This window comes from Furipterus horrens, unplaced genomic scaffold, assembly GCF_987537825.1.
Source record: "Furipterus horrens unplaced genomic scaffold, mFurHor1.1.pri manual_scaffold_15, whole genome shotgun sequence".
Classification (NCBI taxonomy): domain Eukaryota; kingdom Metazoa; phylum Chordata; class Mammalia; order Chiroptera; family Furipteridae; genus Furipterus; species Furipterus horrens.
Window position 1 is genome coordinate 18312324 of NW_028327185.1, and position 25658 is coordinate 18337981.

At 48.5% G+C, this 25658-nt stretch overlaps 1 protein-coding gene across 3 annotated transcripts in view; it reads left to right on the plus strand.

Annotated features, from left to right (window-relative positions):
- The first annotated feature begins 3142 nt into the window (after window positions 1–3142).
- The window catches only part of TRIM67 (tripartite motif containing 67), a 36208-nt gene continuing 13692 nt past the window's right edge, over window positions 3143–25658 (plus strand). For 2 of the 3 annotated variants that reach the window (XM_090263552.1, XM_090263553.1), the window contains exons 1-2: window positions 3143–4201; window positions 25403–25498. In XM_090263552.1, the coding sequence (XP_090119678.1) occupies window positions 3143–4201; window positions 25403–25498 (1155 nt within the window). The remainder of the gene's footprint in view (window positions 4202–25402; window positions 25499–25658) is intronic. The other variant, XM_090263554.1, reaches the window with a different exon arrangement.

Below are 25658 nucleotides of genomic sequence, written 5' to 3' on the forward strand. Positions count from 1 at the left end.
AGGGACCTTTTATAGATGATGTTGACAATTCTTAATAACTATGGTTATATATAGCACAGTATTGGAACTGGCCATGTAATCTAAGTTGATCCAAAGCAGCTGTAGGATGCCAATCCCCTCTGTGGGCAATGTCTTAGTAACAGTGCAGTCCGAGGCTAAGCTGATTTTGGTCATGAAACTGGAGGGGTGGGGATTGGAAAAATGTGAGAAATACAAAGATTCAGAATTACAATGTATTCTGTGAGCTTCTTTTCCATGGGAAACAATATCATGCTCATCCTCAGAAACAGAGTTGCTGAAATTGTAGGTTTCACTGTACAGGGAAAGATTTGCCCCTCCTGGAGGGCTCCCCACCCACCCTTACCCCAAGCAGTGTACCTTGGTCTGAAAATGACAAAGCAGAGTGGGTCTCAGGTATAAGACTAGCTGGTGGCAAGACTGTTCACAGTAGGACCACAAGAGGTTATTCTTTGCAGACCCAGGAGGCTGGGCTGGGCTGGGGTGAGTGATGCTGCTGGCAGAATCACACACACACGCACACACACATGCACACACGCACACACACAGACACACACACACACCATCATTAGGTGCATTTCGTCACAGACCTCCCCACACCTGTGCCCCAGCATCGCTGATAAGACACTGTAGCTCATCCAAGTGCTGCAGGCAGGATGCAGCTCATGGTGGTCTTATTTATAGCAGGCGAATTAGAACAAGGTTGTCACCACCTTCCACTCGGGATACTGATGCCTGGTTAAATAATTACTCTAAGCTTCCCGTGACTGAGGGGAAGTAGAGTCAGGTCTCTTAACGCTTAGTGCTCTATCTGGCACCAAGTTGGTCTGCTCTTCAACCTTAAGACAAACCAATGTGAACTGAAGAGTCAGAGGATTTTAAAGCAGGAAGTAGGATGTGCAATCTGTATTTATTTCGTCCTCACACATGAGTATTAGTATAATGTTCCCGAGACAGAGGGCAGGATCGGGGACTAAGAAAGCAAGTTCCTGGGGTGCGGTGACTGCTTAGAAAAGGAGCGGAGAGTCCCACCTGGAGTCCTGGCTCCCCCAGTTCTGGGCCGTACGGACCACTGTCACCAGTATACGGCCACGATCTTCCCGCAGTGGTCTCTCTGAGGGCGGTCCCTGCACGCCGGGCACTGGGCTTTAACCAGGGCTTCAGCTTTCTCCTGCGGTGACCCGCCAGCCGGCGCTGCTCCCTCCCACGGCGGCAGGCAGAATCGGAGCCTGCTGGCCTTGCGCGGTGGTGCCTGTCCTGTCTTTGTTTGGAGAAATGGAGACCAGGAGAAGGGGAGGCGTGACTTCAATATTCGTATCGTTTTTAAACAAATGGTTTCCTAATGTGTGTCTGTTTCATGCCAGCCCGAGACTCCGTAGGCAGCGCCGGCTGCGCCGCGAGCCCTTCCCGTCCCCACCCGCAGCACCCTCGCCTCTCCCACGCGCGCTTTCTGCCGCGGCTGCGGAGAGGGAACAGCGGCGCAGACGAAGCAGCCAGGGCTGTGCGCTGGTGGGAGGCTGTTCCCGCCGCTCCGGGCTGGCATCGCAGAGCGTGGAGATTTTTCCATTCATAAAACTACCTCCAGGCTCACTGACTTCCCGCCCGCCGCACCCCGCCGGGCCCGCAGCAGGGTCGGGATGGTCCCGGGCTCGTCATTTCAAGGTCATGGTCGCCTGAAGTGGCGCGTAGTCATGTTTGGCCAGGAAGTCGAATTTTATAAATCCCATCAGGTGTTCTCACTCAGTTTGCAGAGACGGCTGACATCGGCGGCGGATGGGCACTTCTGTTCGAAACGCAGACAAAATGGCTTGTGGATCAATTTATAATAAAACCTCGCCCTTTGACTTCGGGAGTCCGACATTTTGTGACTTGCATCTCTTGCTTTATCACAGATTTAGAAAGCGGTCGTCGGACTGTCAGACCATGCTTCCTATCCATTTGTAAACAACTGGCTTTTTAGATCGCCGTTATTACCCTTTTATGGCGGTGGGTGGGGGCGCGGGAGTGGGCAGGGCAGATAATGGCAGGGGCGAGGCGGGGCAGGGCGTCGTACTAATTCAAGATGCAATCTCCGTCCCGATAATAGATGGTTATTAACAATGATCCTCTCTGCAAAACCCTTAAAATTGCCCCTTGACTTCCCTGGCAGCAAGAGGAGAGCCCTTATTCGCTGCGCTGACGCCTCCCCCCACTCCCGCCACTCTCTGCTCTGGAAATTACAACTCCTCGGGGCGCCGAGCAGGGAGGAAGGGAGGAAGCTGCTGCGGCGGGAGGGAGCCGGGGAGGGGATCCCGAGCCAGCCGGGCGCTCGTCCTCCGCCCGCCGGCTGCAGCCCCGCGCTGCCAAGGTCAGAGGCGCTGCAGGAGCAGCAGCAGAGAACCGGAGAAGGGGGTCTTTCCTGGAAGAAAGCCCAGGGCGAATTTGGCCCGCACCGGTAGCCGCCAGGAAGGGAGGCAAACGAAGGTCTGGGCCGGAGGAGACAGTCACCCGCTCAGGGACCCACCCAGCAGGTCAGCGGCCCCTCTGGCGGCGCGCGAGCAGCTGGGTCTCCACCTTGGACTCCTGGGCGCTGTCCGCCGATTCGTGGTGCTGATCGCAGCCCTGCTGCCAAGAGGCCTGCTCACCCGCCTTCTCACCTACTGATCGCCCCGATTGGGGGCGGGGCAGGAGTGAAAGGAGGTCCCTGGGCAGCTGCCCATTGGAGCCGAGGGCTTGAAGCAGGAAAGCCAGCGAACGGCAGCCCGGCTGCTGGTCCTGATGTGGAGAGGACGCGCGCGCTGCAGCCCCTGCCGGCGCCGGTGCTGATTCATCACCTACAGTGCCTCCCAGGCCACCGCGAGGGCAGCCGGCCGGCTCCGGACTCTGGCCGCAGGCCGACGCCGCCGGTGCAGGAGCCTCGCTGGCCAGAGGTGAGAACCCCCTCCCTTCTCTTGCTCCCAGTCATCTTAGGGCGGTGGCCCCAGAACAGAGAGGGGCGTGCCCCCGAGCTGAGCAGCAGTCATGCCTGTGTGATGCCCCCGCCTCCAGCGTCCCCGGTGCTAACCACGTTGGTTCCCCTCCGCCCTTCTCCGGAGCTTGGGCCATTCCACCCCGGGACCTGAGCAGCTCGTCCTGCCGCGCCGCGATGGAGGAGGAGCTGAAGTGCCCAGTGTGCGGCTCCCTGTTTCGGGAGCCCATCATCTTGCCCTGTTCCCACAACGTCTGCCTGCCTTGCGCTCGTACCATCGCAGTACAGACACCGGACGGTGAGCAGCACCTGCCCCAGCCGCTCCTGCACTCCCGGGGTTCGGGGCTGCCAGCAGCCGCCGCCGCCGCTGCCGCCGCCGCCGCGCCCCCTCTGGACCACGACGCCGGGGCGGGCCCGGCCTGCAGCGGCGCGGGCGGGAGCGCAGCTGGCGGCCTGGGCGGCGGTGCGGGGGGTGGCGGGGACCACGCGGACAAGCTGAGCTTGTACAGTGAGACGGACAGCGGTTATGGCTCCTACACGCCGAGCCTCAAGTCCCCGAACGGGGTTCGCGTGCTGCCCATGGTGCCTGCGCCGCCGGGCTCCTCGGCCGCTGCAGCCCGGGGTGCCGCCTGCTCCTCGCTGTCCTCGTCCTCCAGCTCCATCACGTGCCCGCAGTGCCACCGCAGCGCCTCCCTGGACCACCGCGGCCTGCGCGGCTTCCAGCGCAACCGGCTCCTGGAGGCCATCGTGCAGCGGTACCAGCAGGGCCGCGGGGCGGTGCAGGGGGCGCCCGCAGCCCCGGCCGTGGCCATCTGCCAGTTGTGCGACCGCACCCCACCGGAGCCGGCCGCCACGCTCTGCGAGCAGTGCGACGTGCTCTACTGCGCTGCCTGCCAGCTCAAGTGCCACCCCTCGCGGGGACCCTTCGCTAAGCATCGTCTGGTGCAGCCGCCGCCACCGCCGCCGGCACCGGCCGAGGCCGCCTCTGCGTCCCCAGGCGCGGCCCAGGGCGCCCCCAGCGGAGGCAGCGGCTGCAAGAGTCCTGGGGGCGCCGGCGCCGGAGTCACCGGGGGCAGCGCGGCCCGCAAGTTCCCGACGTGCCCCGAGCACGAAATGGAGAATTACAGCATGTACTGTGTGAGCTGCCGAACCCCGGTGTGTTACTTGTGCCTGGAGGAGGGCCGGCACGGCAAGCACGAGGTGAAGCCGCTGGGCGCCATGTGGAAACAGCACAAGGTGAGCGCCCGCGGGGCAGGGGCGTGGGTGCCAGGAGAAGGGTGCTTGGCCTCTTCCCTGGAGACCCGACAGAGAGGGCGGGCGAGGGGATCAAGCAGGACAGAGAAGAAGGGATAAATATTGGATTTATTAGACATAGTTACTATATAATTTCATCTGCTATGTTATGCATGTTATCGTAATTTAACATGTTCAGATAAAAAATTAGAACAGAAAAAAAGAGGAAGGTGTTAGAAATCTACTTTTGGAGAGGGAAATTTGCATAATAGGGCAGAAGGGCAATCTGCAGTCAAATCTCTCATTCTTGAGCAGTGGTTCTCATTTGGGGACAATTTCACTCCCATTCCAGAACACTTTGCAATCTCTGGAAACATTTCGGGTTGTCACATTGAGGGGAAACTACCAGAATCTAGTGGGTAGAGTCTAGGGAGGCTGCCAAGCATCTTACCTTGGACAGAAAATCTCCCCAAAACAATTATCTAGCCCCAAATGTCAATAGTATCTCTGCTGAGAAACCCTGCTGTATAGTTACACAGACCTGGATCCAAATCTCTACACTTATAATCCACTCACTCTAAGCTTTAGGCACAATTTTAAGCCCACTGGATAATAATACCTAACTCAGATCGTTGTTGTAAGGAGTAAGTATGATACTGTATGTTTAGCCTCTACCACAGTACCGACCCACAGTAACCAATACATGTTATTACTTTTAAAGTTCTTAGACTTAAAACCACTAGACTTGCAGAAAGTTACAGGATGCAGCAAAGAGTGCTTATCTGACCTCAGCGACGTTGTTCCCCGAAGGAAAAACACATAACTTTTGACACTGTTTATGCTGAGTCCTAAAATAGCTTTGAGGAAAGGGGAATGTGTGCCTTGGGTTAGTTATCATTTCTGTGATAGTTTGTTGCATATTGCTTCACAGTAGCTGTAGCCACATTGCTTGTTTCATTTTTTTCAAGCAAGGAGACATTTTCCAAGTAAAGAAATCTTTTGCAAAGAGGCTATGATCAAGTATCAAGGCAAGAAGTATGGGTTCACATTTAAATTTCGTGAGCTGTTAAATTTTCACAGCAAGGAGGCAGAACTTAAGATGTTGTCACCTAAATCTTTAGACTCAGTGAAGAGTGGGAACTAAAATAAATTGAGCTGAATTTGCAACCTTAAAAGAGATTAAGCCTCTTACAAGGAAAAGTGCATTGGATAATGAGTTAGGGTTTCAAAAACAAAGGTCATGCAGGGAAAATCATTGGTTATTTTTGACTTGGTCTTAACAGCTCTTTTATAAAATTTCTGTCTTCATCCAACAATGTAAATTGGTGAGGAAACAGGAGAGCACATGTGACATTTGTTCCACAGAATGAGACAGTGATCTGGGAAAGGCTACCACAGTGTCCCCCCTGATCCGCGGTTTCACTTTTTGCAGTTTCAGTTACCCATGGTCAACCACGGTCTGAAAATACTAAATGGAAAATTTCAGAAGAAAACAATTCATAAGTTTAAAATTTCACCCCATTCTGAGTAGCAGGAGGAAATCTCTCACCTTCCAGCTCTGTGTCAGCTGGGATGTGAACAGTCCCTTTGCCCAGCGACCCTACTTAGGCTATCAGATCGTTATCAGATGGACTGTTGAGGTATCACAATGCTGTGTTCAAGTCACCCTTATTTTACCTAATAATTCTACATTCACGTAACTTTTATTACAGTATATTGTTATGATTTTTTATTGTTATCGTTGTTAATCTTGAACGGTGCCCAATTTATAATTAAACTTCATCATATGTATGTATATATAGGAAAAAAAATATATATATATATAAGATTCAGTGCTATCCAAGGTTTTAGACACCCACTGGGGGTCTTGGAATGTAGTCCCACAGGTAAGGGAGGCAGCTGCAGGCAGAATCTAGTGTCTCAATTTTGTATTTCATGCCACTGCTTCAGGGAACTAAGACATCCTAAGTCCAGAAGGAATAGTGTGGGGTAGTACTTTTGTGAAAGCCTGTTTCCAAGAATGAATAGGCGTTCTGCCATTCTCTTTCAGGAGGTGCTGTTTTTCTGTAGATAAGGGAAATTATTCTTTAAAAGATTTCATTTATTTATTTTTAGAGAGAGGGGAGGGAGGAAGAAAGAGAGGGAGAGAAACATCAATGTGTGGTTGCCCCTTGAATGCCCCCAACTGGGGACCTGGCCCACAACCTAGGTATATGCCCTGACTGGGAATCGAACCAGAGACCCTTTGGTAACTCAATCTACTGAGCCTCACCAGCCAAGACAGAAAGGGAAATTAATGAGTGCCTGTTGCGAGGCATCTCAACCATGGGCTGGAGATCAAAAGGAAAGATAGTGGAGGGTGCCCTGGAGAGGGGTTGATGTTGCTTAGTGGGAAGGCATCTAGACCACCATTGTGACCAGGGGCGGGAGCCACTTTTGACAGAAAAAACTGAAACAGTTCCAGTTGTGTAATCCAACCATGACAGTTTAAGTTCTTTAGTAAAACGTAACATCTCTGGATTTTTGTTGTTGTTCTGCTCTAAAAATTCAGGAGGCCATGACAAAGGCAGTTGTACAACTGGAATTAGAATTAGACAGGATGACTTCTGGTCAAGATGGCAGCATAAGTAAACCTCTTTGCATAACCACATCAAAATCACAACTAAAATGGAGAAAAACCATCAATCAGAACTGTTAGAAGTTGAGTTGAATGGAAGTCTGACAACTACAGAACTAAAGAAACCACATCCATTGAGATGGTAGAAGGGATGCAAACATGGTAAGGCTGGTCCCTCACCCACGTGTGATGGACAAAAATTAGGGAAGCATATCTCAGGAGCCAGGAGCCTCAGCCCCACACCAGCACCCCTAGCCCAGGGTTCCAGTGCCAGGAAGATAAGTCCCCACAACTTCTGGCTGCAAAAACCAACAGGGATTGGGTCAGTGGAAGAAACTGCTAGAGCCACAAGCAATTCCTCCTAAAGATCCCACACACGGACTCACCTGCTCAGACTCACCCCCACTGACCTGCAGCACCAGGGTAGCAGCTTGAAAAGCACCAGTGGCACACAGGGAGAAAATGAAGTGTCTAGCATCAAGGTGAGCAGAGGCCATCGTTCCTTTTCTAAACCTTCCCCCCACAGAGCCAGCAGGCTGGTGGCATGTATGAAACCTCATCAACCTGGCTAACACCGTTTGACCCACCCTGGAGATCCCCAGCAACTCCATCCCACCCAACTTATGGGCCCACCCAAGCTGCTTTTCCATATGAATGGCTGGTCTTGGCTCATGCATCACAACATCCTAAATCCTCTCACACAAGCAACAGCTGACCTCAGAGAGCACCAGGCACTGCACTAGCAGTAGCCAGCCTAGATTCACAGCTTTGCATCGCCAGGGAATCTCCAAGCCCAGCACAAGTAGCAGCCACCTCTGATTGCTTTACAGCTCAGGCAGGGTGCCCTGGGCAAAACACAAGTGGGGGCTGACCTTGGCCTGCGCCACCCAGGAAACCCCAGGGCCAGCGCACCCAGAGGACAGCTACAGACGACATGGGAGCACCACCACCCTGCCCCTGCCCAGCTGATCCTCCACGGAGGATGGAGGTTGGTGGTCAGTGGTCACAGCCAGTCCTTGCAGCTGACTGGCCTGCGTAAGTCCCTCCCATTGATCTGCCAATAGCAACCAAGGCTCAATGACAAGAGGAGGGTATACTCAGCCCATATGGAGAGCGTACCTCAAGTACCCAGCTGTGGTGATAGAGGAGGCTGTGCCACCGGACCCTACAGGACACCTATTACATTAGACCACACTACCAAAACATGAGTTAAAGCAGCTCTACCTAATACGTAGAAACAAACACAGGGAGGCTACCAGATGAGGAGACAAAGAAACATGGCCCAAATGAAAGAACAGATCCAAACTCCAGAAAAAAAGGCTAAACAAAATGGAAATAAGCAATCTATCAGATGCAGAGTTCAAAACCCTGGTTATAAGGATGCTCAAGGAACTTAGTGAGGACCTCAGCAGCATAAAAAAGATCCAGTCAGAAACAAGAATACACTAATTGAAATAAAGAACAATTTACAGGGAAACAACAGTAGAGTCGATGAAGCCAAGAATCAAACCAATGATATGGGACATAAGGAAGCAAAAAACAACAGATCAGAACAACAAGAAGAAAAAATAATTTTTAAAAAATGAGAATAGTATAAGCAGCCTCCGGGGCAACTTCAAGAGGTCCAACATTTGCATCATAGGGACACCAGAAGGAGAAGAGAAAAAGCAAGAAATTGGACATCTATTTGAAAAAATAATGAAAGAAGACTTCCTTAATTGGGTGAAGGAAATAGACATGCAACTCCAGGAAGCACAGAGAGTCCCAAAAAAGATGGATGCAAAGAGGCCCACTCCAAGACACAGCATAAATAAAACTCCAAAGGTTAAAGATAAAGCAGCAAGAGAAAAGCAGGTAGTTACCTATAGGGGCGTTCCCATAAGACTGTCAGCTGATTTCTCAAGACGCTTTGCAGGCTAGAGGAGTTTGGCAAGAAATATTTAAAGACATAAGAACAGGGACCTACAACCAAGATTGCTCTACCCAGCAAAGCTATCATTTAGAATCAAAGAGCAATAAAGAGCTTCCGAGACAAGAAAAAAAACTAAAGGAGTTCATCATCATTAAATCATTATTATATGATGTTAAAGGGACTTATTTAAGAAAAAGGTCAAAACTATGAACGATAAAATGGCAATAAAATTACATATCTATCAACAATTGAATCTAAAAAACAAACTAAGCAAACAAGAAGAACAGAGACAGAATCATGGATACAGAGAGCACTTTGATAGTTGCCAGGTGGGATGGGGGTGTGGGGGAATGGGTGAAGAGGTTAAGGGATTAATAAGTAAGAAAGATAGTTACAGAATAGCCATGGGGATGTAAAGTACAGACTAGGAATTGGAGTAGCCAAAGAACTTATACGCATGACCTATGGACATAAACAATGGTGAGGGGACTGCCTGAGGGAGTGGGGGTTGCTGGGTGGAGGTGGGCAAAGGGGGAAAAATCAGGACAACTGTAATAGCATGATCAATAAAATATAATTTAAAAAAAGAATTAGACGGGGTACTTCCCCAACATCCCTATGACTGGAGGAGCCTTCATCAAAGTCTTGCTTGTCTTCCTCCCCAAACTGCCTGGGGCTTGCCATATAATTAGCAATTCATAGGTAAAGAGACATACAACACTGGAAGCTATTTTAAACCAAGATTGACTATCACCTTTTAAAAACAGCATAAAAACTTCAGGTCTTGGGTAAACATACTTTTAGATGGTTTTCCTGGGAGAGGAATAATTGTTTCCAAGAACTTGCGATGTGAAGAAACAACATCTGGAAAAGACAGGACTGAGAAGGGAAGGGTTTCACAGAGCTCTTCTCTTGATTGCCTGTTGATTATAGAATTCTAATTTCCCTGAAACTGAAGGGACAGGTCACTGTGGGTCATATCTCTTCCCTAGTGTGACATGTCATAAAATGTCAATAATGTCTGCAACTCCTACTAGGTGCAGGTAGCGAACCCTGAATTGAAATGGGCAGAAGTTGATTCCTAATCTGGTGTATGGAATGCTGGGTAAGCCCTTTTTTGGAAGTCTTTGAGGAGCCTAGAAAATAGAAGAATATGAACCTCAAATCTCACTGATACCTCAGGAAAACTGTTCTCAATGAATCAGCACTTCACAAAAGCAAAGGAGCTGGAGGCCTGGAAATCTCAGGCTAAATGGGACTGCAGGTCACTCCCATGTCAGGAGTCTCTGACAAAGGCCCCCTGGCCCTACCTTATTTCATAAACAAGATGAGGAAAGGTTTTTAACCCTCAATGAAGAACTTCCTGCACTAAGAGGGGTGACATATAAGTGACACATAAGTGACAAAGGCTGAGCATGTAATCATAGCAGAGCTATGGTCATAAGTATACTTATTGGAATATGTATGGTACTTTGTAACACCATTAATAGATGGTCATTGTTAATAATTAGATCTATACATATAGAAATGTAGATATTAAATATCATCCCCAAACTTCAATTTGCAGAGAGAAACATTTCTAACATTTTAGAGTTTTTTCTTCTAGAATTCTATTGCATATTTATTTTGGATCTATCCTTTTTTTCTTTAATAATACAATATAAATATCTTTCCTGTCAATTAAGGCCAAGTCATTTTTTGTGGCTGCATGCCATTTTGTCATGAGCTTATTATTTGATTTGATTAACACCCTCATGTTGGACTTTGGTTGTTTTCAGTCTTTTGCTGTTATAAACATTTTTATTAGTTAAATCTATACCTATAACTCTTGATTATTTTCTACCTTAAGTTTCTAAACATGTTGCTGTATCAAAGGTTATCTGGCTTTAAGACATCCGATTAATGTTGTCAGACTGTCTTCCATAAGGATTATACTTAGTTTTTCTCCCAACAGCAAAATTATGTAAATAAAAAATTCCTGTAGCTAGGGACCAGAGGAAACAACAAGGAATTTTCCTGTTCCTAGTAATCATTGTTTGCCATTTTCATTACATTATTGTTAGAACTACTTTTAAAAAGATGGTCACGAATATCAAGATTTTATATTGACTGCTAGGGATCTATCTGCCTTCCCTCAAAAATTGCTTTGATGTGCACAGCTGTTGAGAAGACCAAGCCTCCAGGGCCCAGCGGAGGCACTTTGGGTGGGGGTGGGAACAGGAGTTAGTTTGGGTAGAGAGCGGTGCTTGGCACAGAGCATTTCCGGGGCGTCTGAAGTCTACCGCCCGGTGACTGATTGCTACTCACTAGCTGCGGATTCTAAGTCCCCTGATACTGACTGAGTGGAATCCATCAAGACCCTCAGAGGGTCTTGGAAATATGCTCAAGCCGAGTGAAAGAAAGCCTGCATTTTGGAAGCTGAGTCTTTCAACTTTTTCCTTTCATCTTCTTTTTGAAGATGATGTAGAGAGATACTGAGGTTTTGAATTGAGGAGGACTTTGAGGATTGGCAAAGGACACCCCCCCCCCCCACTACCGATGGATGTATTTCATCCTGTGCTGGTCACCTGGTGGCTGAGGTATCCTTGTTTCAGCCTGCATTCGGGGGTCCTCTATGTGGGCAGACATTCAAGATGAGGGGACCTTACCTGTGGATGTCAGCACCCCGGAGTGTTCTAGAGGGGAGGGAACTCTTCTCTCTGAGACAGCTAGGCAGGGGACGGATAGACTGTGGCCACTGCCTGCATTCTGAGTCAGGTGTTACTGGGCTGCAGCCACGCTCATTGGTTGCCTGTACCTGCTCTTGGCTACCATTGCTTTTGAAAGAGTTGAGTGGTTGCAACAGAGATCTGGGGCCTGCAAAGCCGAAAATGGTTACTATCCGGTCCTTTATGGAAAAAAAGTGTGCTGAGCTCTAGACTAGGACCTTGTGACTCAAAATGTGGCCTGCTGAGTAGACACAGTGTCAGCCGGGAGCTCGCTGGAAATGCTGGAAATGCAGCCTCATGACCCCTCACCGCCCTTCTGCCCAGTTATCTGCAGGGGATATACTTCCAGGTCCCCAGTGGATGCTGACTCCCCAGCGTGACCTGCCCAGTTAGGAAGTTATGATTGGATCACCCCGTGAGGTGGCTTTCTGTCACGGGATGTGTCTGTTTTATTACAGAACCCCCTTTTTGTCCACATCAGATATTGTCCACAGCTCTTGGGTGCTCTGTTCTTTTTTCCTTAGTTATTCCTTTGGTCTCTTTGTGTTACAGCTTTCACAATTTCTGTCGTCCCTCTTCAAGTTCACTGATTCTGTCCTAGGCCGTGTCAAGTCAACTGCCTCGCCCCTTTCCAGCTTTTCTCTGCGTCTTCCCAGCTGTCCTGCCTTTTCCCCAGTGATCTAGGCCCATGACTGTTTTCTCCAACTCCCCCAGAAAAAAAGCAATTTTTTTTCTTTTCACTTCCTCCAGCCTGTGGTCTTCACCTTGCTTAGGGCGATACAGGAGAGGTACAAGATTTTCGTTTGTCCCCAGTGGCTTAAAGTTTGTGTTCTGGGGGGGAGAAGGGTCCCAGTGGGGGTTTTGATTTTTTTATGGTGGCTGTCACATCCTACCTTCAAGCTACTTCTGGGGTGTAAATGCACATATTTCCCCCCTCCTTTTTAAAAAAATCTAGCGAATACTTTAGACCATTGAGTAACTGATGAGGTTTTCCTTTTCTCTTAGGTGGCTAAAATGCTTAGAGCCAAGTATTTGGTGCGTACATAATAGATGTAACTATTTTATAGACTTTGAGCCTTATTTCTGGCTCCATGTGCTCCACGTGTTGTCCCTACCCTTGTATTTCTTTTCTTTTCTTTTTTTTAATTATGCACTCTTAAATTCTATAGACCCTTACAAGCTGCCTTAAATCTCTTTCAAAATAAATAGATTAATCAGTAAACAAAAAGTGGTCTACTTAAAGTCAAAGAGAACAATAAAAAAGGAAAACTCTGGAAAATCTTATTAAAATAGTCTTCTACTTTTAAGCACTGCTCAATCACTGTTACAAAAACTGAATGCTGTTTGAAAATGTCCATATCAAGAAATAGGGACCTTTCTGGTCACTGGCACATGTGACTCCAAAATTACCGTGCCTGGTCTACACAGCTGGGTCATTCATGCTATTTCACTTCCTTCACGGGGACATCACACCTATCCTCAGCTTGTGTGGAGGGCGTGATTGTTGTCTCTCAAACTGGTTTCCTTTATAAACGTTTGCAGCTTATCTCTGATAAATGTTTATCCCACACACAGCCCTGCCTATCCAGCGGGGTTCCACACCTGTAGCTTTTTGGTAATATGAAGACACACAGAGAGGGAAGTCAGGGTACACTAAAAGCAAGAAGACCCTGCTGGGGGCGGGGAGTGTCGGGAACCATGAGAGGTTTGAGATTTTAGTCCACGTTATGTGCAAGCTAACAGTTCACCTGCTGCAGTTTCTGGGGTCCAGGCAGGAGAGGTGCAACTCCTGGGTCAGACTAAGAGCAGTTTATTAGTCACAGCAAAAGCAGTCATCAGAGTAGCAGCAGGTTTGTGGCAGTTCCCCAAGCCTCAGTCCCACAGAGTGACATGAAGAAGGCCAGGCGACCCCTGCACACAGTACAGTGCCTTACAGGAGCAGAACCCTGAGTTTAGGGAGCCCAAATCTTTTACAAAGGGCAGTAAGCATGGGCACTTTGCTCCACAGGGAGGCAGCATCTCTAGCTGCCAAGGCTGTTGTCTATACAAACATGTCTGAAAGGTAGTCCAGACCAAAAAGCAACTCATGCCTCCCTGGAAAGACTTGTGGAAACTCCAGAGACACCTTGAAAATTATCTTCCAACAGGAGGATTAAGTCAAAATTCAAATAGTTCCTCAAGTGCTCTCTGCCTCAGGCACATCATGGGTCACTTCCTAGGCTCCTCTGGTTCTACAAACTTCTTATTTCACTTGGAGTACACAGGCCATGGGGCCACCTGCATAAAATAAGCAGGATCTGTGCTGCCGCCAGTCAGGCTTCTTGTACCTTTGGGGTTTGCTGGGTGTCAGGATGATGATGATGAAGAAGAAGAAGAATATAGTGATGATGTCTGTGATGGGGCCCAAGGAGAATATTAGTTAAAGCTTACAGTTAAGCCCTGACTGGCATGGCTCAGTTGGTTGCAGCATTGTCCTGTAACAGAAATTTCGCCAGTTCGATTCCTGGTCAGGGCACATACCTGGGCTGTGGGCTCGATTCCTGGTTGGAGCATGTGCAGGAGACAACCAATCAGTGTTTCTCTCTCTCTCTCTCCCTTCTCTCTCTCAAATGAGAATAAAATAAATCTTTAAAAAACATTAAAGCTTACAATTAATATGGCTTTCATTTTTTATTCCATTTGCGTGTCCTGTAGCACAGAAAGGGTCAACTTCATCCCATGGCTCTCCGTATTATTCGGTCACATTATTTCATTGAATAAGCATGTGTGGGGCTGTGCCGGGGACTGTGGATACATATCAAACCAACCACAGGGGAAGCTTACAGCCAACTGGAGGAGAGGGACCGTTTTACAACCAGCCTAATGTATGTGCAACTCATTAAAAAGTGGAATAAGGACTGTACTTGTATTGTGAATATTAATGAGGGAACAGAAAGGAGAAGACAGTTAATTCTGCCTGGAGATTTGGGAGGGAAGTGGGAAAAGAGTGCTGGGGAAATTCAAGAGAAGACGATGTTGTTAGCTGGAGTTGTGAATGATATGTGGGAGTTTTATTAGTCGGAAAAGAAAAAAGAAACAAATGTACAGCATCGTGTGAGGATTTAAGACACTTGTTTAAAATCTAGTTTCTTCTGCCCTGCCTGGGTGGCTCAGTTAGTTGGAGCATTGTTCCATGCACCAAAAGGTTGCAGGTTCAATCCCCACTGAGGGAACATACCTAGGTTATGGGTTCAGCTCCCAGTTGGGCCATGTACAAGAGTCAACCAATCCATGTTTCTCTCTCCCCTGCCCGTCACCTCCCTCCCTCCACTCCCTCCTTCCCTTCCTTCCTCTCTCACTAAAATCAATTAAAATCAATGAACAGCTCTGGCTGGTGTGGCTCAGTGGATTGAGTGCTGGCCTGTGAACCAAAGGGTCGCTGGTTCAATTCCCAGTCAGGACACGTACCTGGGTTGTGGGCCAGGTCCTCAGCTGGGGGCACATGAGAGGCAACTACACATTGATGTTTCTCTTCCTCTCTTTCTCCCTCCCTTCCCCTCTCTCCAAAAATAAATAAATAAATAAAACATTTTTTAAATAAAAAATAATATCAATGAACATACCCTCAGGTGAGGATGAAAAAAACAAAAATTTGTTTTAAAATCTAGTTCCTTCTTTCAAAGAGCTTGTTATGTGCTGGCCAAGTGCCAGGGCTTCACATATATTCTTTCACATGAAGCAGAGGAGAAATACAATGTCATTTCTGATTAAAAGACAAACAAACAAAAAAACAAGGAAAGTTGAGTTATACACCCTTCAGTATCTGAAATTTATAGAAAACCTGCTGGATCTGGAGAAAGTAAGGAAAGATGCCACTCCTCAGGTGACATCTAGCTGGAGAGGCTAAGATTAATCGTTAGCTTCACTTGAATTTCAGCAAAGAACAGATATTTCTGTATAGCCTGGCTATAATCCTTTTGAAGATTCTTGTAAATTTTCATCATTTCCCCAGGCTGTTATATTCACTCTGTTTGCCTGTGAAACTTGGCAGCCAAAACCTTTTGAGCATCTTGATTTGCTTTGCTAAGGGGAGGGGGAAGGGGAAAGAGGGAGCAAAATAGAAATCAGGGACCTGCATAAGAAAAGAAACTCGCAAGAGGAAGGTGACAGCGAAAAGGACTTGGAAGATGTTGCTTAAGAAGCCGGTTTTGGATTGGTCATGAGCCCTAGTTTTGTTTTGATGGACAAGAGGGCTCGTCTCCCCACTTGCACACAAGAAAGAGAACACAAACCACTAGTACCGACAGCGCGTGCAGCCAGCACTAGTGAACATGAGCTCGGATCAGAGACCAGACAGACAGCTGACGCGGGGGAAGGTTGCCTGGGGGCTGAGTCGGTTTCAAAAGATTGGAAGGATTTGGAGAGTGAAAAGGAAGAAGATGTCCAAACAAAAACGCAAATGTTCTTTTTTTGTCATCTGACTATGGAGAGAATGCTCTAAGACCAATTCTTATCAAACACGATTGTCAAAAAAATAATTCTCTGATGGAGGTTGTCCATGAGTGGAGTTGGCCCGATCCTAATGAGGAGGCAGTTTCGGTTACTGAATCATTGGCAAAGTCAGGATTCTGGGCCAGGAGGCCCGTGCACCTGAGCATATCCTATCCCAGGTTTGTTAGGTACCCTCGGAGTGTGAGCTGAATTAGTCTCTGGCTTCTGGCTGTTCCTCACGCAAGAATGACCTTGCTGGGCTCAATTTTACTTTTCTGCCAATTGAGTCTTTTCAGAGTCTTCAAGTATACACTCTGATAGTAAAGGCAGCTTTAAAAATAAAATCCCACTTGATTAGACGTTTCTTATCTACACCTTCTGTTGATGTCTTGTAGCTAACAGAGAGATACAGTGTCTCTTGCTTAATGTAACCAACTTTGTACATCACATGCATAAATAACACAGTACTTTGAACATTTTGACAGCAAGGAGTGTGTCTTATTTATCTTCGCACTCCCGGTACCCAGCAGAGCAGCTCGCACCCAGTAGGCCATGAGAAACATTTATTTGATAAATGAATGGTGACTTAATACCCAAATGTATTACAATATCGATGCCATAAATAACTATTCCAGTGCTGATCCTATAACTTCATGGTGTGATTCCTGCAGGAGGGGAACCATATGGAAAATGAGGGGAGGAGGAATTATGCCTTTTCCTGGGCCTTTTACTGAACAGCCATCTATGCTTGTTAGCGGGACAACTCCTCTCTCACCTCATTATATGAGGCAGTGCTATCAGAATCGATGAGGGGGTCTGGAGGGATGACAGAAGCCAGCTGGGCATGTTGGCGTGACTTTTTCCAGATGTTAGAACTGCTACAACTTGTCCAGAGAATAGATTGACTATAAGTTTACTATGCTGACGTTACTGAAATCCTTAATGCTATGGAGGCAGTAGAATGCAGGGAGTAAGAAAATTCATTTTTGAGACGACAGTCCTAACTCTACCACTTGCCCTGGAATGACTTTGTATTAAGTGAGATAATGCATTTTAAAGACATAGGGTGGTGCACATCACTAGTAAGTGCTCAGTAAAAGAAAGCCACTATCATCATCATCATCCTTAATGTAAGTGTCAAAGCCAAGCATAGGTGTAAAAGAAGGGACAGTTTCAGGGTCTGAGGTTGTGTAGAGCCCTCTTGTGGGAGGGCTGAGAAGCAGCATGTGCCCCAATGACACACTTGTCCCTTGTGGGGGCCACTTCACCATGTCACATTGAATGGGTGCTAGAGAGAGCTATCCCAGGATTTCCTGGACCAAACTTCTGGTGGATCATTGGTTGATATAATAGGAAAGATTAGAATTGAAATCAAAAGATCTGGGTTCAGCTTGGAGCTATGTTTTCAGATAAGTTTCCTATAATCCCTCAGCCTCAGTGTGGTTCCTGACCTCTTTTCTGCAGCTACAAGGAACTTGGTCTGCTTCCCCATTTTCTAGAGAACACAATACCATATATATGATGTGGAGAAAGGCCATTTGCATATGATTCCATTTAGTAAAAATATATAAAAGGACATGTATTACAATAGGAAAGAAACTATAGAGAATGTATTAGTTTACTAGGGCAGCCATGACAAAGGATCACAAACTGAATGGTGTAAAACAACCCAAATGCAATCTGTCCAGCAGTCGGAGCTCAGGTGTCAGCGGGCCATGTTCCCTCTGTGGCCCCAGGGAAGGATCAATCCAGGTGTCTCTGCTAGCTTTGGGTGACTCTTTGTGTGGCTGCATACCTCCAATTTTCATGTGATCCTGTAACCAGATGTAGGTCCGGCTGCCTGCCTCAAGAAAGCCAAATTCATGAGACAGGTGCTGGTGAGAAAGAAAGTGGTTTGTTGGAGGGCTGGCATCTTGAGAAGATGTGGAACTTATGTCTCAAACCCCATCTTAACATCTCAGTGCAGGCAGAGGTTTTTCTAAGGAGGTGGAGGGAAAGCAGAACAAAGAGATCAAGAGAGTTCTTTGCTGTGGGGACCAGCTGCAGACCAGCCCAGTCCATTTTGACAATGACCTCAAAACTGGTCAAGCAATGGTCTGGGGTGTGTCATCCTGGTTTTGCGTTATCCTGATTGTACAGTCGAAGGTCAGCAAATCTTCCAGAGCTGGGATGACTGAGATCGGAGTCTGTATCTTTAGAAGTTAGTTCCTGGGAATCTTATACAAACAAGCTGTTGATCTACAAGCTACATATTAGTAAGGGTCAGCATTTACAGAAACAATGTTAAAAGAATGTTGGGGGGAGGTTACAATTCCCCACTGTTACAGCCTTCTCCCTGTGTGTCTGTGTGTCCAGATTCCCCTTTTATATATGGACATTGGTCATATTAGATAAGGGGCTCACCTTACTGCATGATGACCTCATTGTAACTAAATGCATCTTCTAAGAAGCTATCTCAAATATGTCGCATTCTGAGGTACTCAGGATTAGGACACCAACACAAGGATTTTGGTGGGATGCACGTCAACCCATAGCACACAATAACATTAATAACTAACCTGGGCCTGGCTGGTGTGACTCAGTGGATTGAGCACTGACCTGCGAACCAAAGTGTCGCCGGTTCAATTCCCAGTCAGGGCACATGCCGGGATTGCAGGACAGGTCCCCAGTTGGGGGTGCACAAGAGGCAACCACACATTGATGTTTCTCTCCCTCTCTTTCTCTCTCCCTTCCCCTCTTTCTAAAAATAAATAAAATTTTAAAAAAGGAATATTTTTTAAAAAGGAAAAAATTTTTTTAATTACTAACCTGGTGGGGAAATAAGACAAGGAAAGAGCTGGACATTGAAAAATAATTAAAAGTTTCTAACCCTGGAAGGTTAAGCCAACTGTTGCCTCGCGTACCCTGTGAAAATATTCAACCAGGTGGTACTGCCTTCCTCCTGGCACTAGTGGACACCAGGCTCACTAAGGGTGTGGGGTTCAGAGTCTGGCTGTGACTCAGGGAGAACTTGGGGTGAATGGAGGCTTTGAGGTAGGGGGGGCTGTGGGGTGTCAAGTGGGCCACTGGATGACCGTGGGGCCCTGAAGACTCTGAGAAGAATAAGAGGAAGGGGTGCAGGAGAGATGGGCCATTTCAAAGGGAGCCCCTTTATCGCTGTGACTGTCCCCTGGGCCCTCATGACACCCACCCGAAGTAACCGTGTTGGAAGTGTTAGCCCTTCAGGGTTAGAGTAAGAGATGTTACCCTTGCATCAGGACACCAATGGTGACCTGTCCTGGTCAGAGGGCGTTTGGAGGTTGAGCAGAGTACAAGACACTTGGGCACATAAAATTAGGGTTTGAATTCAGGCCCTGACTTCAAAGTCCAGTTCTTGGGGTCACTGGAGCACGAGGCTGACAGGTCTGGGAGGCTCAGCTAATTCTACACGAGACCACCGGGAGCTCCATCTGATAGGACAAAATTTGGGCCAGATCAGTGGTGGCAGTTAACTAGAAAGAGTTAACACTCAGAGTCACGAAAAGCATCTCAACTCATAGGGTAGGGTCACACTGCCAGTGCCCAGTACCATATGGGGCTCTGTGCCCTAGAAGTGGATTCAGAGTGGCCACATGACCATTTTAATTATGCCCAGCATGTGACAAGATTGAGACTTGAGTAGCTCGGGGGAACTAGTGTGACAAAATCTAGAACAAAGCCAGTTCTCTGACATGGATATTTATGGAGCACTTTCTGCATGTAAGGCACCGCTGCCCACACAGAAGCACCACAAGGTCGAGGGCACTGGGGATCAGATAACAGGACAGGAAAGCTGAGGCAGTGCCCCTGGGCCACCTGTCTCAAAGCCAGTGAGATATGTCCTGGAAGGAGTCAAAGAACATGTGCCATCTGGGGAGAGTAGCGAAAGCTTCAGGAGAGGGTGGCACTGGGAAGGGTCTTTGCAGCTGGCTGGGATGGTCACAAGCAAGAGCCAGAGCAGGAATGGGGAGCATATGAGGCCGAGGGGACTGCAGGGCCAAGGTCAGGAGGAGGACAGCCGGGGGAACCAGGTCCAGTTTGACCAGAAGGCAGAAACCACGTGGACAGCGCTGCAAGGCACGACTGGAGAGGAACTCGGAGGCCGGGCTACAGGGCTAGACCTTGCTCAGTGGGGAGGGGTGCACGTGGGTGACTGGGGACAGGACAGGGTCAGAGCTGTGCTCTTGAGAGACGGTCAGGAGGGTGTTTGCTATGCAGAACTCAGTTTCCTGGAGTGAACTTGAAGTGGTGAACTTCAGCAAGTAATAGGACATTGCCCTTCCCATGCATGTGGGCAGCATTGAACCCAAACCCCACCCTACGCTCCAGCTGACCAGGCCTGACAGTTCTACTAGTGGGGTCTATAATGCCAAAGGGAAGGGCTGGCTGGCTCTTAAGGAAAACGTTCCCCAAACATTGGTAAACAATGTTAACAGCATTCAAATAGTTAAGCATTTGAATTACTTGGTCTTATCCTCCATCCCCTTCAAGTCTAAGGACAATAGTTTCCATGAGGGGGGCACCTAGTTTCTAGGCTGTTTACATTCAAATAAGAATGGCCTCTAATTAGCTATAGGATCTTAGGCAATTTCACTAAAAAAAGCATCCAATGAGTGTCTACTGTGGCAGGCGTGGTACCTGTACTTGTGTACATTATACCGTCTCATAGTAATATACAAATACGTCTGTCTACTCCTTTGCAGTTACATTTAACTACACGCTTGGTTTGGATGTGTATAAAAGGAGAGGTTGGACTGGACCCCACCTGGATCCTTGGTATCTAACCTTACACATGTCTGCAGGGCAATCCTGACTTAGAGAACAAGGGCCATGTTTAAAAGGAGTTAGCTCGGGGTTTCTCCACAGAGACCATGGCAACATGAGAATTCTCTCTGAGGCCAAACTGGAAATATAAATAGGCCCTAGTCGGGTAATTTAGAGAGAAGTTCATGTCTTAGCCTGGGCTGCTGTAACAAAATACAGTGGACTGAGTGGCTTAAACAACAGATTTATTTCTCATAAGTGAGGAGGCTGGAAGTCCAAGGTCAAGGTGCCAGCCAACTCATTTCCTCATGAGGGCTCTTTTCCTGCCCTGCAAATGGCCACCTTCTCATTGTGTCCTCATATGACCTTTTCTCAGCGTATGTGATTCTGTCTGTCCTTATAAAGGCATCATGGAAGCTTCACCCTCATGACCTAATTACAGGGATACCTTGGCTAACGAGTGACCCTGTTAACAAATTTTTCGGCTAATGAAGATTTTTTTTGCTGTTTTTCGGACTCGACTAATGAATGTTTAAGTGGATGTGCATGCTAGCATAAAGCAGGAAACATGAATGGTCGGGCCATTCCAGGAGCTTATCTTTTCCATCTGTATGTGTGTGACAAGGACATGAGCTGACTGCATCACACAGGGGACACCTACCAACCCGACTGGGTTGTTTGCTTTTGAGACAGTAGTGAGACGCCTGATAACATTAGCTGCTTCGGATTTGATGATGATGTATATCAGAAGGTGAGAGAGGGCCATCACTTTGACCTCCTAGAGAGGGGCTTCCAGAGTGCTGCAGAGAGAAACTATTCTCATACCAGTGCTAGCACGGAGCACGCATCCAGAATGAATTAAATGATTTTCTATGGAAACCTACGGGAAATCACGTTTCGGCTAACGAAGATTTCTGCTAACGAATGTGATTCCGGGACGAATTATCTTTGTTAGCCAAGGTACCTCCCAAAGGCCCCATCTCAGATACCACAGGTCCCACTGAATGGGGATCTAAGCATTCCACATATGCGTTTGGGTGAGGTGGAACCTAAACATTCGGTCTGTAACAATTCACGTATGATAGACCCAGATTAAGCAATTAGAGGATTTGGGGAATGCTTGAGTTATATTACTAAACATAATAGCAAGAACTCCAATGAGGTAGGGGCTATTATTCTCATTCCCATCCCACAAGGGAGGACATTATAGAACAAAGAGGTGAAGTATCTTCCCAAGACAAATAGCTGATGAGTAACAGAGCCAGGATTTGAACCATAATAGCTCAGGGTCCTCATGGTTAATGCATCACAATGCTCTGTGGCCATCCAGTTGGGCAAGTAGGACGGAAACTGCCCTGAGTCCCTAAAGCTACTCCTTAGGGTTGCCTGTGAAGACGTGGTGTTGGGCCAGGCAGGGAGTTGGTCTGAGCCAGCATGGAAATACTTGTATTTTTAAGTTGTCCATCTAAACTCAGAGACTCTAAAGGAATGCAATTTCAACCTTAAAGAAATAGGAAGACATACTCTGGCCAGGTAACCCAGTTGGTTAGAGCGTTGTCTCAATATATCAGGGTTGCAGTTTCTGTTTCTGGTCAGGACACATAGAAGAATCAACCAATGAATTCATGAATAAGTGGAACAGCAAATCAATGTTTCTCTGACTTGCTGTCTCTCATCAGTTAAAAAAAAAAAAAGAAATAAAAAGACATAAAATGCAACTTTTTAATTCATGTTAAAATCCACTCGATCATGAAAAAAATTCTTTTCTTCCTGGATAGTTTTTTTTTTCCCCCTAGAGTTCAGTATAATCAACATCCACAGAAACAAAAGAGCCCATTCACATTTCTCAGACTGGAGGCCCTTCCCTCAGACCGGAAAGGGGCAGTTTTCAGTGCCCGCTGCTAGCACTCCAAAGAGTGCCTATGGGAAAGAAGTACGTGTCTCAGAAAACTGCAGCCTCATACAATGAGCTGTCTGCTGAGAGGCCCCCAGCTGGGCCTGGGTGGTGTGTACTGTGGGGGCCTCTCCCGATGGGCACTAAGAAGCAGAGGGAAAGAGCGGGCGGCAAGTCTGGTGGGCCCAGAAGCAGAGTCACTGAGGTCATTCCCTTTTCGGCCAGGTATTTGCCCAAGGTCACTGATCTCCTTCAACATCACTCTACTCTGGGCTCCTTGCCAAGCTTCCTGGTCTACTCACCGAGGTTGGCAGGCCTGGGGTGGGCTGGGGTGAGGGGAGGCCAGCGGCAGCAGGGACAGGGCTGTGCTGGCTCCCAGGGCCCGCTGGGGGCTGGCGGTCCCTCGCTAACGCAGGTCGTCAGGGCCTCTGTAGTCAGCCAGGGAGCACTTTCTTGAGGCCCCTGCTTTGTTCTAGCATCCTGGCAAAGAGAAGACAAAGTCGCCCATCACCAAGGACTGGACAGGTCGGGGTGGGGGGTGGGGAGGCGGCCCTCCTGGGGAGGAAGCTGGTGCAGCCTCAGTGGGCTGCCTGTTTGGGGGGACTGCAGTGGGGAGGGAGGTGCAACCTTTTTCTGGACACTGATAAACTCCAATTTGAAAATCCTTGTTGCTAAAGAGTCCCCTCTGGGCCTATGAACTGGGCTGACACCTCACTCTCCTTCCAAGGGTCGTTGGCTGGGAGTGCACCGGCTGTCCTAGGGTGGGCGCCTCTGAGGATGGGCGCGCCTGGGGATGGGTGCGCCTTTGAGGATGGGTGCACCTGGGATGGGTGCCCTTCTGAGGATGGGTGCATCTGAGGATGGGCACGCCTCTGAGGATGGGTGCCCCTGAGGATGGGCGCGCCCCTGAGGATGGGTGCACCTCTGAGGATGGGTGTGCCTCTGAGGATGGGCGCACCTCTGAGGATGGGTGCCCCTGAGGATGGGTGCCCCTGAGGATGGGCACGCCCCTGAGGATGGGTGCACCTCTGAGGATGGGCGCACCTGGGGATGGGTGCCCTTCTGAGGATGGGTGCCCCTGAGGATGGGTACACCTCTGAAGATGGGCGCAACTATCTGTGCTGGCCAGAACAGCTGCCGCAGGCCAAGGGTGGTGCAGGAAACTTAAACTATTAAATAAAATGGACCATCCAGCTCCTTTGCTGCACGCCAGCTTTCCGTGCGCAGCGGCCACTTAGGGCTGGTGGCTGCCACACTGGACAGAGCAGACACAGGACGCTTACCGTTCTCTAAGCCCTACTGGATATTTTTTCTGCACAGATAATTGCAGTAGAGAATGGGACCCCCTGGGTGAGCTATGGAGAAAGGCGCCTGCATCAGCTGAGAGGGGGTGGGGGGGGTGGAGCCAGGGGAGAGAGGAAAACTTCTCCAAGGAGCAGCGTCCAAGCTGAGCTGCTGTCGGAGGCTCACTGTGGGATGAGCCCAGACCTTTCACTTCCTCACCTTGAATGCAGGTGCTCCCCAAGTCCGAGGCCCCTCCTCCTCTTCCCATGCATCTCCCCATCTTCTCGTCCACTCTGTGGTCTCATTTGCCTTCTTCTTCAGAGAGCTTCAGCTGAGGCTGTGTCTGTCCAGTCCAGTGGGTCTCAACTGAACAGAACTTCCGGAGGGCTTGTTAAAAGGCAGGTTCCTGGGCTCCACCCCCACTGTCTGGCCAGTAGGCCTGGGATGGGGCCCGAGAATTTGCATTTCTAACTTGTTCCCAGGTGCCTCTGAGGCTGCTGGTCCAGGGACCACACTTTGAGAACCACTGATACAGTCTAAAGAATCACACTCACCAATTCATTCCTTCAACAAATGCTGTTTAATGCAACCATGTACCTGGAGCTCTTCCTGGATGTGAACTATCCAGGCAGAGTCCCTGTTCTGGGGACTCACCTTCTAGGCAGGGGAGACAAACAGCAAATGAATCTATGTGGGCTGGTGATGGATACTATGAAAAAGGACAAAGCAGGATGAGGGGACAGTCCTCACTGACAAGGTGACCTTTGAGCAGAGACCTAAAGAAAAGGGAGGGTGGGGTAGGGGCAGGGCATGACCTTGGCCTTCTGGCCCTGTTTTGCAGCATCCTTGGCTTTTTAAATGTGAAATGTGAGAGTCATGTTACAAAGCAAGGCCCTCCCTCTTCTTGATACTAGGTTTTGAAGACTAATTGAATCATATGTGTTTTGTTCAAAAGAAACATGATGCTAAAGGCCCCATATGATAGATTTGACCACAGCTGGCAGTTTCACCTTTGGGTCCAGTCACCTGTGTCTGTACCCCAGCCTGCAGGTGGGGAGTCCCTAGGGCCTGCACCTCTTCTAGAGGATGTGTCAGGATTCCCAGCCCCCCACACACCAAAGGTGACTATGGGAGGGTGGGTTGGGTGCAGTTTGGCCTGGGACCTGGGTTGTCCATACATAAGCATCTGAGAGCCCTACTGAGGAGGGTAGAGCTGCCCTGGGGGGCTAGGGGACCAGACTGGGCCATGGGCTCTTGTCCTGAGTTCTGCAAACATCAGGAGCAGCCCGTCTACCTGGGCCAATCTTCCAAGCGCTCCTCGCCTCTCTGCAGCTTTGGGGTCCAGATGGAAGAGAAGAGATCCATTAACACTATCATCCTGTGCTGGAAAATGAGTGCGAGTCCACCCCAGTCCTTCATCATGGCATCTGGGCAGTGTCAGCTCCACCCCCTCTACAAACACAAGTCTTTACAATGACGTGCAAACTCTGTGCCTTTAACACCTCATTCTCCTTTCCGACCTGTGATCTGTTCTTAGGCCCAACTGTCCCAGGCCTTGAACGGAGTTTCTGACAAGGCAAAAGAAGCGAAGGAGTTTCTGGTTCAGCTGAAGAACATTCTGCAGCAGATCCAGGTGAGCACAGCTCCAGCAGTGGGAGGCAGCGGGGGTAGCCAAGTTCAGGAGAAGCATCAGGAAGAAAAGACGGTATATAGCAAGCCTGTTTTCAGTGACGCACATGAGGAGGTTGGCTTGTCCTCCCTCCCAACCTCAGACGTACGGGCACCCTACACTC